The 16,662-nt window shown below is 44.7% G+C and overlaps 1 protein-coding gene across 3 annotated transcripts in view; it reads left to right on the forward strand.

Moving 5' to 3' along the window:
- The window catches only part of LOC106566479 (protein NDRG3), a 68,738-nt gene that overhangs the window by 28,698 nt on the left and 23,378 nt on the right, over positions 1–16,662 (forward strand). The window contains exon 1 of one of the 3 annotated variants that reach the window (XM_014134549.3): positions 12,182–12,436. The exons of the other annotated variants lie outside the window; for them this stretch is intronic. Within the exon in view, the coding sequence (XP_013990024.3) occupies positions 12,212–12,436 (225 nt within the window). The 5' untranslated portion in view covers positions 12,182–12,211. Of the gene's footprint in view, positions 1–12,181; positions 12,437–16,662 lie in introns of those variants that run through there. 3 annotated transcript variants of the gene reach the window in all.

Raw genomic sequence — 16,662 nt, forward strand, 5'->3', positions numbered from 1 at the left:
TTTCCTTTCAAGATGATTTGATACGCATGTAGATACATGGGCTCTGATACCATAAAGGAACCATACATTTTAGTTTGAAATGATTCGGTTTGATTAGAGGAACGAATCTATGCGATACGAGTCGATGCACTAACATGTGTTGTATAAACACTAAATGGTAACTTCTCCCTGTGGCGCGTCGTCACGGTTCCTTCTCCCTGTGACGCGTCGTCACGGTTCCTTCTCCCTGTGGCGCGTCGTCACGGTTCCTTCTCCCTGGGGCGCGTCGTCACGGTTCCTTCTCCCTGGGGCGCGTCGTCACGGTTCCTTCTCCCTGTGGCGCGTCGTCACGGTTCCTTCTCCCTGGGGCGCGTCGTCACGGTTCCTCTATACAGTCAGCCTAAAAGACACACACACACACACACACACACACACACACTCCTCTCCTGTGACCCTGTTGGACACATCTCTATGGTGATTGATTGGCCAATCGACTGCTTGTGGCGGGGCGTGGGCGATGTATGTGATGAGCACAGCCTCGTGTCCTCTGGGTTGATGTGTAGTAGATTGCTGTTATTAGACTGAGTGTGGATGTATTCACTGAATCCAAACAACCCTGAGGCTTTACAATGCAATACATGCAACCCAGCCGCCTGCAGGAGCCTTGAGAGAAGCCTTGCTGCATCTGATTCCCTTAATGACTCTCTTCCAGTCCTTCAGTGCTTTTCTTCCTTAATTAACATCCTGTGTCTCAGCGGGCTTAGGAAGCACCAGGTTTACCTCATCTTGACAGTTTCAGACACGCAGACAGAAAGGGACGCGGGTGGGGGCAGGCAGACAGACAGACAGGCAGGCAGGCAGACAGACAGACAGACAGACAGACAGACAGACAGACAGGCGCTCGCGCAAGCAGGCAGACGCGGGCGGGCGGGTAGACGCAGGCAGACGCGGCAGGCAGCACGGCGCCCTCCCCCCTCATGGCAGCACGGCGCCCTCCCCCCTCATGGCAGCACGGCGCCCTCCCCCCTCATGGCAGCACATGATGACTATTGATGAGGGGCATGGAGGGGTGACATCATTAAAGATGGTTGTCATGGTATGAATCATTATGTTGGCCAATCCACCTGCTCTTCTCCTACTCCCAGAATGTGTCACAGTATTTTCCGAGCCTTATTACTGTTTTGAAGGGGTTGGAAAAGGTTGCTGTACTTTGTCACTCAGTTTGGTCTCCTGTCCCTGTTGGTTATGAGTCAGAAATCGATTGGAGGAATTAGGGCTGGGCGATATATCGATATAAAAAATATATCGCTATATTTTAAATGTGATATGAAATTAGACCATTTCGCATATATCGATTTAGTTCAAATTTGCGCTTTGATCCTTGCTCCAAGCAAGCTGCAGACCAGGAGCTCTCTGCGCTGCTCCCCACGCCTCCTCTTTCATGCACAGAGGGGGGAGGGGCAGTAACAGACGCTTCAACAAACATGGAGGAAGCAACAGCGTCTGCGGAGCGTTTTGAGGAGGAATTGGTTAGTAAAAGAAAAAGCATTGGCTCAGTAATTTGGAGATGGTTCGGATGCAAAGTATCAGATGAGCAACAAAATCACGTTATATGTAGGCAGTGCCATAAAAAAGTTACAGCCAGGGGTGGAAGCACAACAAATCTTTTTCACCACCTAAAACAGTGGCACAAACTGCAATACGAAGAGTGTGTGAAACTGCGCGCTGCAGAAGCCCCAGCCGCAAGCCGTCGACAACCCGAAAAAGCTCCAGCCCCGAAACAAAGCTCACTGCAAACTTCATTTTCCCGCAGTGTGCCTTATGAAAAGAAAATTGGCAAGTGGTGTACTATAACTAAAGCAGTGTCCTATCACATTGCTAAAGATATGGTCCCAGTTGCAACTGTGGAACAAGTCGGATTCAAAAAGCTACTGAAAACTATGGACCCGAGATATGAGCTTCTCAGTCGCAACTACTTTGCACGAGAAGCACTGCCACAAATGTAAACTGAAGTCAGGCACCTTATGGAGCTTTGATTTCCAAAAAGGTACTCCTGTTGTTATACAGTATTTATGTTTACATGTTATTGTTATTTGAACAGCTGAGCATTTAATCTGAACCAGGTGAAGAGCCCTGTTTTTATTATTTATTCATTTGATTTTTCAACTGTTCACTGAAATAGCCGGTTTCAATAAAACTACTTGAGACATGTCATATCTGGCTTTGACTTTGACTGAACATTTGCTCTCACTTTGCGGGAAAAATATTGGGATATATATCTTATATCGATATTCAGCCTAAATATATCGGGATATGACTTTTGGTCCATATCGCCCAGCCCTAGGAGGAATGTTGGTGTAGTAGGAGGGAATGGTGGACAGTGTTCCCAGTGTGTGTTCTGTTTGCTTTTCAAGGTGCACTATGGAGAACATTAGGGTGGACACTATGGAGAACATTAGGGTGGACACTATGGAGAACATTAGGGTGGACACTATGGAGAACATTAGGGTGGACTGAGTTGTGGTTATGATAGTGGACACTATGGAGAACATTAGGGTGGACTGAGTTGTGGTTATGATAGTGGACACTATGGAGGACATTAGGGTGGACTGAGTTGTGGTTATGATAGTGGACACTATGGAGAACATTAGGGTGGACTGAGTTGTGGTTATGATAGTGGACACTATGGAGAACATTAGGGTGGACTGAGTTGTGGTTATGATAGTGGACACTATGGAGAACATTAGGGTGGACACTATGGAGAACATTAGGGTGGACTGAGTTGTGGTTATGATAGTGGACACTATGGTGAACATTAGGGTGGACACTATGGAGAACATTAGGGTGGACTGAGTTGTGGTTATGATAGTGGACACTATGGAGAACATTAGGGTGGACTGAGTTGTGGTTATGATAGTGGACACTATGGAGAACATTAGGGTGGACTGAGTTGTGGTTATGATAGTGGACACTATGGAGAACATTAGGGTGGACTGAGTTGTGGTTATGATAGTGGACACTATGGAGAACATTAGGGTGGACTGAGTTGTGGTTATGATAGTGGACACTATGGAGAACATTAGGGTGGACTGAGTTGTGGTTATGATAGTGGACACTATGGAGAACATTAGGGTGGACTGAGTTGTGGTTATGATAGTGGACACTATGGAGAACATTAGGGTGGACTGAGTTGTGGTTATGATAGTGGACACTATGGAGAACATTAGGGTGGACTGAGTTGTGGTTATGATAGTGGACACTATGGAGAACATTAGGGTGGACTGAGTTGTGGTTATGATAGTGGACACTATGGAGAACATTAGGGTGGACTGAGTTGTGGTTATGATAGTGAACATTAGGGTGGACTGAGTTGTGGTTATGATAGTGGACACTATGGAGGACATTAGGGTGGACTGAGTTGTGGTTATGATAGTGGACACTATGGAGAACATTAGGGTGGACTGAGTTGTGGTTATGATAGTGGACACTATGGAGAACATTAGGGTGGACTGAGTTGTGGTTATGATAGTGGACACTATGGAGGACATTAGGGTGGACTGAGTTGTGGTTATGATAGTGGACACTATGGAGAACATTAGGGTGGACTGAGTTGTGGTTATGATAGTGGACACTATGGAGAACATTAGGGTGGACTGAGTTGTGGTTATGATAGTGGACACTATGGAGAACATTAGGGTGGACTGAGTTGTGGTTATGATAGTGGACACTATGGAGAACATTAGGGTGGACTGAGTTGTGGTTATGATAGTGGACACTATGGAGAACATTAGGGTGGACTGAGTTGTGGTTATGATAGTGGACACTATGGAGAACATTAGGGTGGACTGAGTTGTGGTTATGATAGTGGACACTATGGAGAACATTAGGGTGGACTGAGTTGTGGTTATGATAGTGGACACTATGGAGAACATTAGGGTGGACTGAGTTGTGGTTATGATAGTGAACATTAGGGTGGACTGAGTTGTGGTTATGATAGTGGACACTATGGAGGACATTAGGGTGGACTGAGTTGTGGTTATGATAGTGGACACTATGGAGAACATTAGGGTGGACTGAGTTGTGGTTATGATAGTGGACACTATGGAGAACATTAGGGTGGACTGAGTTGTGGTTATGATAGTGGACACTATGGAGGACATTAGGGTGGACTGAGTTGTGGTTATGATAGTGGACACTATGGAGAACATTAGGGTGGACTGAGTTGTGGTTATGATAGTGGACACTATGGAGAACATTAGGGTGGACTGAGTTGTGGTTATGATAGTGGACACTATGGAGAACATTAGGGTGGACTGAGTTGTGGTTATGATAGTGGACACTGGAGAACATTAGGGTGGACTGAGTTGTGGTTATGATAGTGGACACTATGGTGAACATTAGGGTGGACACTATGGAGAACATTAGGGTGGACTGAGTTGTGGTTATGATAGTGGACACTATGGAGAACATTAGGGTGGACTGAGTTGTGGTTATGATAGTGGACACTATGGAGAACATTAGGGTGGACTGAGTTGTGGTTATGATAGTGGACACTATGGAGGACATTAGGGTGGACTGAGTTGTGGTTATGATAGTGGACACTATGGAGAACATTAGGGTGGACTGAGTTGTGGTTATGATAGTGGACACTATGGAGAACATTAGGGTGGACTGAGTTGTGGTTATGATAGTGGACACTATGGAGAACATTAGGGTGGACTGAGTTGTGGTTATGATAGTGGACACTGGAGAACATTAGGGTGGACTGAGTTGTGGTTATGATAGTGGACACTATGGTGAACATTAGGGTGGACACTATGGAGAACATTAGGGTGGACTGAGTTGTGGTTATGATAGTGGACACTATGGAGAACATTAGGGTGGACTGAGTTGTGGTTATGATAGTGAACATTAGGGTGGACTCAGTTGTGGTTATGATAGTGGACACTAAGGAGAACATTAGGGTGGACTGAGTTGTGGTTATGATAGTGAACATTAGGGTGGACTGAGTTGTGGTTATGATAGTGGACACTATGGAGAACATTAGGGTGGACTGAGTTGTGGTTATGATAGTGAACATTAGGGTGGACTGAGTTGTGGTTATGATAGTGGACACTATGGAGAACATTAGGGTGGACTGAGTTGTGGTTATGATAGTGGACACTATGGAGAACATTAGGGTGGACTGAGTTGTGGTTATGATAGTGGACACTATGGAGGACATTAGGGTGGACTGAGTTGTGGTTATGATAGTGGACACTATGGAGAACATTAGGGTGGACTGAGTTGTGGTTATGATAGTGAACATTAGGGTGGACTCAGTTGTGGTTATGATAGTGGACACTAAGGAGAACATTAGGGTGGACTGAGTTGTGGTTATGATAGTGAACATTAGGGTGGACTCAGTTGTGCCTAGGCTAATGGACCATTCACCATTTTATCTTTTGTCACAAAAAAGAGAGAGGCATGGTTGTCATGGCAATCCCATCAACTCTATTCTTTACAAAGCACATAGAGGATGTTCTTTTTCCATCCAAGTGGTTGAGGGGAAATGGAGTTTCATTACTGTACCTAAAAGCAGCAGTGCCTCCAGAAGAGGGCATCATGAGCACACGTGTGAATCTCCAAGTCACCCTCAGGGAACATGGTTATAGAATTATTGCAAAACCTTCCATTGATATAAAGAACTATTGTTGACAGAGCTGAACTCAACATGTATTTGCTTTAGCCTCACTCATCTTGAGGACTTACATGAATGTTCGCCGACTGGATAGCATGTGTCCGATCAGGGAGGTTCTCCAGGCTAATGAAAAGTGTGCTTTGGTTTGATAATGGTGTCCCTGACTGGACTGGTTTAGGCCATTATTATCTGGTGCTTGGTTTCATGTTAGTCATTTAGCAGACACTCTTATCCAGAGCGACTTGCAGTAGTGAGTACATACGTTTTTCCTACTGATTTGATGTGATTGATGTGACGGCTCGACACCAAACTATCCTCCATCCTGGCCTGTCATGTGGGCTGCCTGTTTTCTGCATAGGGCATCACAGCAGCCAGTGAGCCTGCATCGGGACGAGTGATTTTGAGTGGCAGATGGCCTGGGATTAAACGATACAGTGCTGACAGCAACCTTGCCTATCATGTCCACTCAGTGTTTTCCCTATACTGTAGGTCGGCCATGCTGTCTCCCCTGGTGCCATGTGACCTAGATGAGCTAGCTATCTTAAAATGAACGCACTAACTAAGTCGCTCTGGGTAAGAGTGTCTGCTAAATGACTAACATGTAAATACAAATGGGAGAGGGGTGAGGAGGGCTGAAAGAGTGTGAGGAAAAGGGGAGTGAATCAGTGTCGGGAAGAACACTAATGGTTGGATTGGAGGAGGATCAGTAAACTACCTGTGGATTGGCTGATACAGAACACCTGACTAAAATATTAGGTTTAGGCATGATATGGTAATAGCCTCACATAGACGTCTAATCCAGTCCATAGAGTTCTTAGAAAATGGCGTGTTGGTGGTTGATTTGGAATTGGGCATTAGCGTGTCATGTGCATACCATCCATTTCCTTTAGGATGCATGGGCTTTGTTGGAGGTCTCGCTGCCCCCTCTAACATGCTGACTAGACTGGGGCGCGCGCTGCTGAAGGGCAGGGTCCTAAATCCTGCCTGCCGATAGATGTTGGGAAGCTGCCTGCCGAGAGACTGATTTATTCTGATGAAGTCGTTATTGGAGCCATATGGTAGAGATATTTATATCCCAGCATGGCCGTCCGGGGTAGGAGTAAATGGTTAAAAACTTGGAAACAAAGTGTTATCTAACATTTGTTGTGTAATTCCAGGTATGCCACTTTACCTCAATTAGCCAGGTTTTGGTCATTCTAACCCCAGGAACTTGCTCTAATTTGGGTTTGTCTCCAGAATGGAGGAGATTAGCCTGCTGCAGGCCAGAGTGGCCATGGCAGCCGGGGATCCTAGGGTTGAGCCGAGGATCCCAGGGTTGGGCAGAGGTAGCAACAATAGCACTGACCCAGTTTGGAGCGTAGTTTTGGGCTGCTTTCCCTGTCCTGAATCGGCCCTAATCCTGACCTCCAAATCCATTGTGTACTCGTCTTAGCAGATCTACAGTGTTTCTGCCACAGTGTCTCTGTGTGTGTACACTGACTATACCAAACATTGGGAACACCTTCCTAATATTGAGTTGCCCCCCCCCTTTGCCCTCAGAACAGCCTGATGTCGTCGGGCATGGACTCTACAAGGAGTAAAAAGCCTTCCACAGGGGAGCTGGCCCATGTTGACTCCCAATACTTCCCAGCGTTCTGTCAAGTTGGATGAATGTCCTTTGGACCATTCTTGATACACACGGGAAACTGTTGAGCGTGAAAAAACCCAGCAGCGTTGCAGTTCTTGAAACACTCAAACTGGTGCGTCTGGCACTTATATCATCCTCATCCAGAGCCAATGGCTAAATCAAACTTTTAGTGCAAACTGGTTCTGAAATGGACTGCCATCACAATGTATAGTAGCTTAACTGGAGACCGAGGAGAGCTAGTTCTTACCTTTCAATGAATACCTTATGTTGTAGGCTGTGTTATGTTGCAGTACTGTGCTGTAGCCGTTGTCTTATTGCTGAAAGACGGCAACATGAAGGAACAATGGGCCACAGACATTGCTGGTGCTACCCTCTGGCTGGATTGCCCTCTGACAGAGAAACTGAGTGGACATTACAGACAGGGTCCAGAGAGCTGGCTGGCTAGCCCTGGCTGAAAAGCCATATTGTCTTCTTGACATCCCATATCTGCAGTTAACCCCCCCCCAACCCAATTCATGCCAATGCTCCATCTGTCTCAGTGCTGGTGCTGCACACAGCAGGCCAGGGAGGCAGAGCATAAAGATTGTTCCCAATGAACAGACTGAGGATTAAACCCAGGCCAGGCTCCTTACATGTTGACCACACCAGTTGCGTCGTGTGCACATACATGTTACTCAATCATTGTACCCACGCTTCTCCCGCGCGTCAACGAGCGTCTGCGTAGCCAGGTGCTAAAATAGAACTTGGTTCTATTTGTGAAGCTTGACGTGCTGCAAGTCCCGTCTCTCCCATCTCATTGGTTTTTAGGAGCATATACCCATGTGGGTGATTGAAAGATGAACGGAGGTCCACGCTCCAGTTAGTGTTGGTAATGCACCTTAAAGTTGGTTGCCAACCGCCATATAAAGTCCGAAGAAGAAGCCTGAAGGAGGAGAGATTACTAGAAACAAACTTGGTTTACCCTTTTATCTGTGCATGAATTGTCAGAGTAGAGGACCTTGTGCATTTCAGGTAAAATAACAACCCAATGTTTATATCCCAGGACAAATTAGCTAGCAACAGCAAGCTAGCCAGCTAAATTGCTATAAATGTTTAATTCTTTTCAACCTGTCCCCAAATTAATATAGTTGGTTCAGAGTTCGTTTTGATATTTCAACCTGCGTCTGGTGTGGGTGGACAAAATCAACATGTGTACGAAAGCATTTTAGAGGGGGCAGCCAGACCTCCTAAAAGAAACGGATGGTATGCACATGACACGCTAATGCCCAATTCCAAATCAACCACCAACACGCCATTTTCTAAGAACTCTATGGACTGGATTAGACGTCTATGTGAGGCTATTACCATATCATGCCTAAACCTAATATTTTAGTCAGGTGTTCTGTATCAGCCAATCCACAGGTATGTTACTGATCCTCCTCCGATCCAACCATTAGTGTTCTTCCCCTGACGCTGATTCACTCCCCTTTTCCTCACACTCTTTCAGCCCTCCTCACCCCTCTCCCATTGGCACTTACATGTTAGTCATTTAGCAGACACTCTTACCCAGAGCGACTTACAGTTAGTACGTTCATCTTAAGATAGCTAGGTGGGACAACCACATATCAGTCATAGTAAGCTACTTTGAGGGATAATTGATCAGCAAAGTCAGTGCTAGTAAGGGGTGAGGAAAGTAAAGTGTGAGTGTTTAATTCACAAAAGGCTTTATTTAAGATACTCATTGAAGAGTTAGGGTTTCAGATGTTTTCGGAAGATGGGCAGGGACTCTGCTGTCCTAGCTTCAGAGGGAAGCTGGTACCACCATTGGGGTGCCAGGACAGCGAAGAGCTTGGACTTTGCTGAGTGGGAGGGCCAAGAGACCAGATGTGGCAGAACGGAGTACTCAGGATGGGGTGTAAGGTTTGAGCATCCGGTGCATTAGGAAAGTATTCAGACTCCTTCCCTTTTGCAACAGCCTTATTCTAAAAAAGAATGATGAGGGGGAAAAAAATAATAATAATAACAATCTACACACAATAGCCCATAATGACAAAGCGAAAACAGGTTTTCTGACAAATTTGCAAATGTATTAAAAATAAAATAACGTATTTACATAAATATTCAGACACTTTTGTATGAGACTAAATTAAGGTGCATTCTGTTTCCTGTTTCCATTGATCATCCTTGAGATGTTCCTATAACTTGATTGGAGTCCACCTGTGATAAATTAAATTATTTGGACATGTTATCAGGGCCCACAGTTGATAGTGCATGTCAGTGCAAAAACAAAGCCATGAGGTTCGAAAGAATTGTTCCTCGAGCTCTGAGACAGGATTGTGTCGAGGCACAGATCTGGGGAAGGGTACCAGAAAATGTTTGCAGCATTGAAGGTCCCCAAGAACACAGTGGCCTCCATCATTCTTAAACGGAAGACGTTTGGAACCACCAAGACTCTTCCTAGAGCTGGCCGCCCAGCCAAACTGAGCAATCCGGGGAGAAGGTTCTTTGTCAGGGAGGTGACCAAGAACCCGATGGTCACTCTTGACAGAGCTCCAGAGTTCCTCTGTGGAGATGGGAGAACCTTCCAGAAGGACAACCATCTCTGCAGCACTCCACCAATCAGGGCTTTATAGTAGAGTGGCCAGACGACAGCCACTCCTCAGTAAAAGGCACATGACAGCCCGCTTGGAGTTTGCTAAAAGGCCCCTGAAGGATGGACCGTGAGAAACAAGATTCTCTGGTCTGATGAAACAAAGATTGAACTCTTTGGCCTGAATGCCAAGTGTCATGTCTGTATGAAACCTGGCACCATCCTTATGGTGAAGCGTGGTGGCAACATCATGCTGTTGGGATGTTTTTCAGCGGCAGGGACTAGGAGAATAGTCAGGATCGAGGGAAAGATGATCGGAGCAAAGTACAAAGAGGTCCTTGATGAAAACCTGCTCCAGAACGCTCAGGACCTCAGACTGGGTTGAAGGTTCGCCTTCCAATAGGAAAATGACCCTAAGACAATGCAGGAGTGGCTTCGGGACAAGTCTCTGAATGTCCTTGTGTGGCCCAGCCAGAGCCCGGACATGAACCTAATCAAACATCTCTGGAGAGGAAAAATAGCTGTGCAGTGACGTTCCCCATCCAACCTAACAGAGCTTGAGAGGATCTGCAGAGAAGAATGGGAGAAACTCCCCAAATACAGGTGTGCCAAGCTTGTAGCGTCATACCTACGAAGACTAGGTGCTGTAATCGCTGCCAAAGGTGCTTCAACAAAGTACTGAGTAAAGGGTCTGAAATGCTTATGTAAATGTGATATTTCAATATTTAATTTGTAATCAATTTGCAAAAAAATCTAAACCTGTTTTTGCTTTGTCATTATGTGGTATTATGTGTACATTGATGAAGGGGGAAAAAACTATTTAATGCATTTTAGAATAAGGCTGTAACGTAACAAAATGTGGAAAAAGTCAAAGGGTCTGAATTCTTTCCGAATGCACTGTAGCCTGCTCTTAAATGCTAGTAAAACTAAATGCATGCTCTTCAACCGATTGCTGCCCGCACCCGCCCGCCCGACTAGCATCACTACTCTGGACGGTTCTGACTTAGAATATGTGGACAACTATAAATACCTAGGTGTCTGGTTAGACTGTAAACTCTCCTTCCAGATTCACATTAAGCATCTCCAATCCAAAATTACATCTAGAATCGGCTTCCTATATCGCCTCCTTCACTCATGCCGCCAAACATATCTTCGTAAAACTGACTATCCTACCGCTCCTTGACTTCAGCGATGTCATTTACAAAATAGCCTCCAACACTCTACTCAGCAAATTGGATGCAGTCTATCACAATGCCATCCGATTTGTCATTAAAGCCCCATATACAACCCACCACTGCGACCTGTATGCTCTTGTTGGCTGGCCCTCGCTACATATTCGTCGCCAAACCCACTGGCTCCAGGTCATCTATAAGTCTTTGCTAGGTAAAGCCCCGCCTTATCTCAGCTCACTGGTCTCCATAGCATCACCCACCCGTAGGACGCGCTCCAGCAGGTATATTTCACTGGTCATCCCCAAAGCCAATACCTCCTTTGGCTGCCTCTCCTTCCAGTACTGTGCTGCCAATGACTGGAACGAATTGCAAAAATCACTGAAGCTGGAGTCTTATATCTCCCTCACTAATTATAAGCATCAGCTGTCAGAGCAGCTTACCGATCACTGTACCTGTACACAGCCCATCTGTAAATAGCCCAACCAACTACCTCATCCCCATAAAAATGTTTTGCTCTTTTGCACCCCAGTATCTGTACTTGCACATCATCATTTGCACATCTATCACTCGTGTTAATGGTAAATTGTAATTATTTCGCCACTATGGCCTATTTATTGCCTTACCTCCCTAATCGTAATACATTTGCACACACTGTATATCGATTTTTCTATTGTGTTATTGACTGTACGTTTGTTTATCTCATGTGTAACTCTGTTGTTTTTGTCGCACTGCTTTGCTTTATCTTGGCCAGGTCGCAGTTGTAAATGAGAACTTGTTCTCAACTGGCCTACCTGCTTAAATAAAGGTGCAATAAAAAATAAACAAAGCCTGAAGGTAGGGAGGGGAAGTTTATCTTGTTGCTCCGTAGGCAAGTACCATGGTCTTGTAGTGGATGCGAGTTTTGACTGGAAGCCGGTGGAGTTTTTAGAGGAGCGGGGTGACATGGTAGAATTTGTTCAACCTACTGGCCCACCTGACCTTCTAAATGCAATTACAAAGTGCTACTGAGTGCCCAGACGACCCTGAGAGCTTTGTGCATACCTAGCAAGAAACGCACTCCCCCACTCCCTCCCCCTTCTTCCTCCACGTCTCTCTCGAGCTCCCATTCACACCGCCTCTCCACTCCCTCAGTCTCTCTTCCTCTCTCCCTCCCCCTCTCACACACATTCTCCTCCCATCTTTTGATGGAACCAGCTGCTGCTATCGAAAGAATTCAGTGGTTCCTTGTGGGCTCTCCTCTCCGTTCTGTCGCTGCCCCCTCGCCGCCGTCATCTCTCCGCCACTACCGCCCCTTTCACAGACGACACAGGGACAGACAGCGCTCTTCTCTCCTTTCTCTGGCTGACAAAATGACAGCCGTTATGGACCTCAACCAGATTGCCATTGCCTGTTCGGCCATTGCTGTGGTGGTGAGTGAGACTGTCTGTTAGATTGTGTGGGGTTGTGTTTATTGCTGATACCATCGCCAGTCACCCTCAGTGGCCTGCCTGTTGCTTGAGCTCTGACCCTGAGCAGCAGTGTGTTTGATATCTCTGGGTTGTTTCTCAGGGGTGTGATCTCTATGGCATGGGAAGGGGGGGTGTTAGGCTGTGTGGTGATGTGGGTGAGCGTATGACTGAGGAAAAAAAAAACCTGCTGCGCATATTTGTGCTAGTGAGTGTGACTATGTTGTGTTCGTGACAAAGAAATAATGCATCTGTCTTTGTCTCTGTCTCTCTCGGGGTCTGTGTGTGTGTGTGTGTGTGTGCGTGTGTGTGCGTGTGTGTGCGTGTGTGTGTGTGTGTGTGTGTGTGTGTGTGTGTGTGTGTGTGTGTGTGTGTGTGTGTGTGTTTTATGCACCCTCTTACTGATGCCGATCCAGCGAAAGGTGAATGAACAGTGTCGTCAGTATATCAATACACCAGGCAGGTAAAGGGTTTGTCACAGTCAGGGGCCTTGAGAATATCAATCAGACTGAGGGAAATGTGACAGGCGTCTACCAAGTGGAAGGCATTGCGAAGGTGGGAGAGTACAGAGACTGCATTGTTTACCCCATCTAGTGGTGTGAAGGGTGTGACAAGACGCATGGGGGTGGGGTTTAGTCTTGGGGGGGTGGGGTTTAGTCTTGGGGGGGTGGGGTTTAGTCTTGGGGGGGTGGGGTTTAGTCTGGGGGGGTGGGGTTTAGTCTTGGGGGGGTGGGGTTTTGAGGAAAAGGGAAAGTCTCCTCTCTCCTTAAAGATGAAGTCCTCCATCTCTGCATTCCCTGTGGTTGCAGAGATCGAATATGACACCGCTTGTTTTCCAGTCCTGTGTGTGTTTCATGCAGCATGTCTGTGTGAGAGAGGGAGAGATTAGCCTAACCACCAGCTGGGACCAGATGTAGTTTTTAAATGGACGCTCTGCTTGCTGAGTCACTGCCTGGTTCCACTGTGTGGACTGGACCTGACTGGTTCCTGCACTTCCTTCACTTCCTTCACTGCGTTCAGTGGTGGTGTGGTCCTACCTAGACTAAAACACAGACTCCTACCACACAATGGTTTAGGTTATCCATCTCTCCTCCCTCTGTCTCTTTTGCTCCAGGTTACTGGGAGATTTTATTTTTTATTTGTTAATTTTTTGTTTGTTTGACAATTTCAAACACATTACAACCACACATGGATACAGTACAATGCCATTAAAATCATTGAGGAAGACACTAAAAGTTTAAACGTATTCTATTGTGGTCCTCATGAAAATACATGAAAACAAAATATACACGATTATAACATGAAAACAAAATGCTTCTCAAATTCATCTCAATGGGGAGGAAAAACCATAAAAGGAATAAAATAGATTACCAAGTAACGTTAATTGAAACAATTATACTTTCTTTAAGCCTATGCCGTTTTTAAAGCATTTTGTCCATGAACCATTTGTTAAACCTCCCTAGCGTAAGGATGGTTTTGATATGGTTTGGTACACCATTCCGTTCCTCTGCACCAGTGCACCTGTTGGGGCTACAGGTTAGCAATGAACCCTGAGACGGGATTGCTAGCAAGGCTGGAAATTCAAAACATCAAAAATCTAATAATTTCAATTTCTCAAACAATCAACTATTTTACACAATTTAAAAGATAAACATCTCCTTAATCTAACCACATTGTTCGATTTTCAAAGAGGCTTTACGGCAAAAGCATAAAGTTAGATTATGTTAGGACAGTACATAGCCACAAAAGTACAAACATCCATTTTCAATTCAAGGTCAGGCGTCACCAAAAGCAGAAACCAGCTAAAATTATGCACTAACCTTTGTCAATCTCCATCAGATGACACTCCTAGGACATTATGTTATACAATACATGCATTTTTTGTTCCATCAAGTTCATATTTATATCCAAAAACAGCATTTTACAGTAGCGGTGAAATTCAGATTTTTTTCTTCTCTGAAATGTTTCCGGTGAACAACGTTACAAATTACAAAATTACTATTCGAAAACATTGGTAAATTATAATATTGTCATTCAAATATTCATAGTTTAACATTTCGTAAATGCTACTGCATTGCCAGATTTCAAAATAACTTTACTGGGAAATCACAATTTGCAATAAACCGGGTGCTGTGCTAAGAACAATAGGCTAGGCTATACAGGTTAGCACCATCTTGTAACCATGTAATATCAAAATTACTATTGTCAATAATCCCTTACCTTTGATTATCTTCATCCATTGGCACTTCCAGGAATCCCATGTCCACAACAAATGTGGTTTCTTTCAACAAAGTTCATAATCGATGTCCAAATAACTCCAAGTTGTTAGTGCTTCGGTAGGCTACTAAAAAGTAGCGCGGGGGGAGTCACGGCGAAAAGTTAAAAAAATAATCTATTTATGTTCGTTCAAACATGTCAAACGTTGTTTAGCATCAATCTTTAGAGCCATTTTTAACGTGAAACATCAGTAATGTTTCAACCCGACCTCTCCTGTGTCTTGAAAAACGTATTTGAAAAATGTATCGCATCACATGATTGCGCAGGTGCAGCCAATAATGAAGTGACGACATCCCAGGGAGGTCAACTTCCCTTCCTTGTCATCCGGTCTCTGTTGATCATAGACGCTTCAAACAACTTTATAAAGATCGCTGACATCTAGTGGAAGCCGTAGGAGTTGCGAAATGAATCCTTTCTCACTGTGGTATCTATTAAACAATGATTAAAAAAAATAGTACAGCCACAAAATTATTTTTTTCTCTCAGGTTTTCTCAGGTTTTTGCCTGCCATATGAGTTTTGTTATACTTACAGACACCATTCAAACAGTTTTAGAAAATTCAGAGTGTTTTCTATCCAAATCTGGTAATAATATGCATATCCTAGCTTCTGAGTTGGTGTAGGTGGCAGTTAAAAATGGGCACATATTTTTTTCAAAATTCTCAATACTGCCCCCTAGCCCCAACAGGTTTTAAGGACAGAGCTCAGCGGTCTGATAGTAACAACACGGATTCTGGTGTGATGGCTATGAGAGTCTCTCATGAAGTTAAAATAACCAGACAGGTAACTGGGGGTAAGGTCATGTATAACTTTTAAAAAACCTTCTACAGTTTCAGATCAACTGGAAGCCAGTTAATGTTCCTGAAATGATTAGGATCAATGTGTATCCTAGGGCTGAGCTTGAGAATAATTCTCATTCATTTGTTTTGGTCTGTTTTGAAGTTTGTCCTTCAGATTTTAGGGTTATGGCATTGAACAATGAGATACAAGCATAGTCATAGTGGCACTGTATCAGAGATGTTGCCGGGGTCCTCATAGTCTCTGTATCCAGGAACTTGGCCTCCCTTGTCAGGAACTTTTTCCTGGAGTGAACCTTCCAAATGACCTTCAGAGCCATGAGTTCACCTGTCATGTGTTGGTCTAGTTCACATCCCAGAGCATTTTTCCTTCATCTCTACACCATTACACTTGACTGAGAAGTTGGAAGAGTTTCTCACTTTGTGTTTGGAACCAAACAGGATACATTCTGTCTTCCCTAAATGCAGAGACTTGTTTGTTGTCGGATAACCTCTTACTGACTTTGGTCAGTTGGCTGCTTAGGTTCTTTTCAATGGTCTCCTTTTCCTAATGTGAAACCAAGTGGGCAGCATCAGCCACATACAGGAACAGAGGGCATGAACAGGCAGAGTCCATGTCATTTAGGTAGAGTAACAAATCGAAGACCCCAAAATGCTCCCCAGGGTTACACCACAGTTTATCTCCTTAGCGTCAGACGGTGTCCTGCCCACATCCACCCTTTGAATCCTATCAATTAGGTATGACATCACCCATAATAAGGAGCTGTTGCCAAACCAATTATGTTCAGTTGGTAGAACTAAATATCATGGTTCACAGTATCAAATGCTTTTTGTATGTCAAGCATGACCATCGCACAGAAGTTGCCCTTTGTGTGAATTCAATTTCATGCTTGATAAAATCTGTCAAGTATAGCAAACAAGTGTCAGTAGAATAGGATCGTCTAAAACCCGGACTGAAGGTCATATACAATGTTATGGTCATCAGTGTACTTTAGGATCTGTTCATGGAGTGCACATTCTAAAACACTTGACAACACACTGAAGATTGACACTGGTCTGTAGTTCCCTTGTTCAACTTGGCTTCCTTTCTTGTATAAAGGAACAGCTCTTGCAGGTTT

The sequence above is a fragment of the Salmo salar genome, chromosome 13 (genome assembly GCF_965601325.2).
Source record: "Salmo salar chromosome 13, fSalSal1, whole genome shotgun sequence".
Classification (NCBI taxonomy): Eukaryota; Metazoa; Chordata; class Actinopteri; order Salmoniformes; family Salmonidae; genus Salmo; species Salmo salar.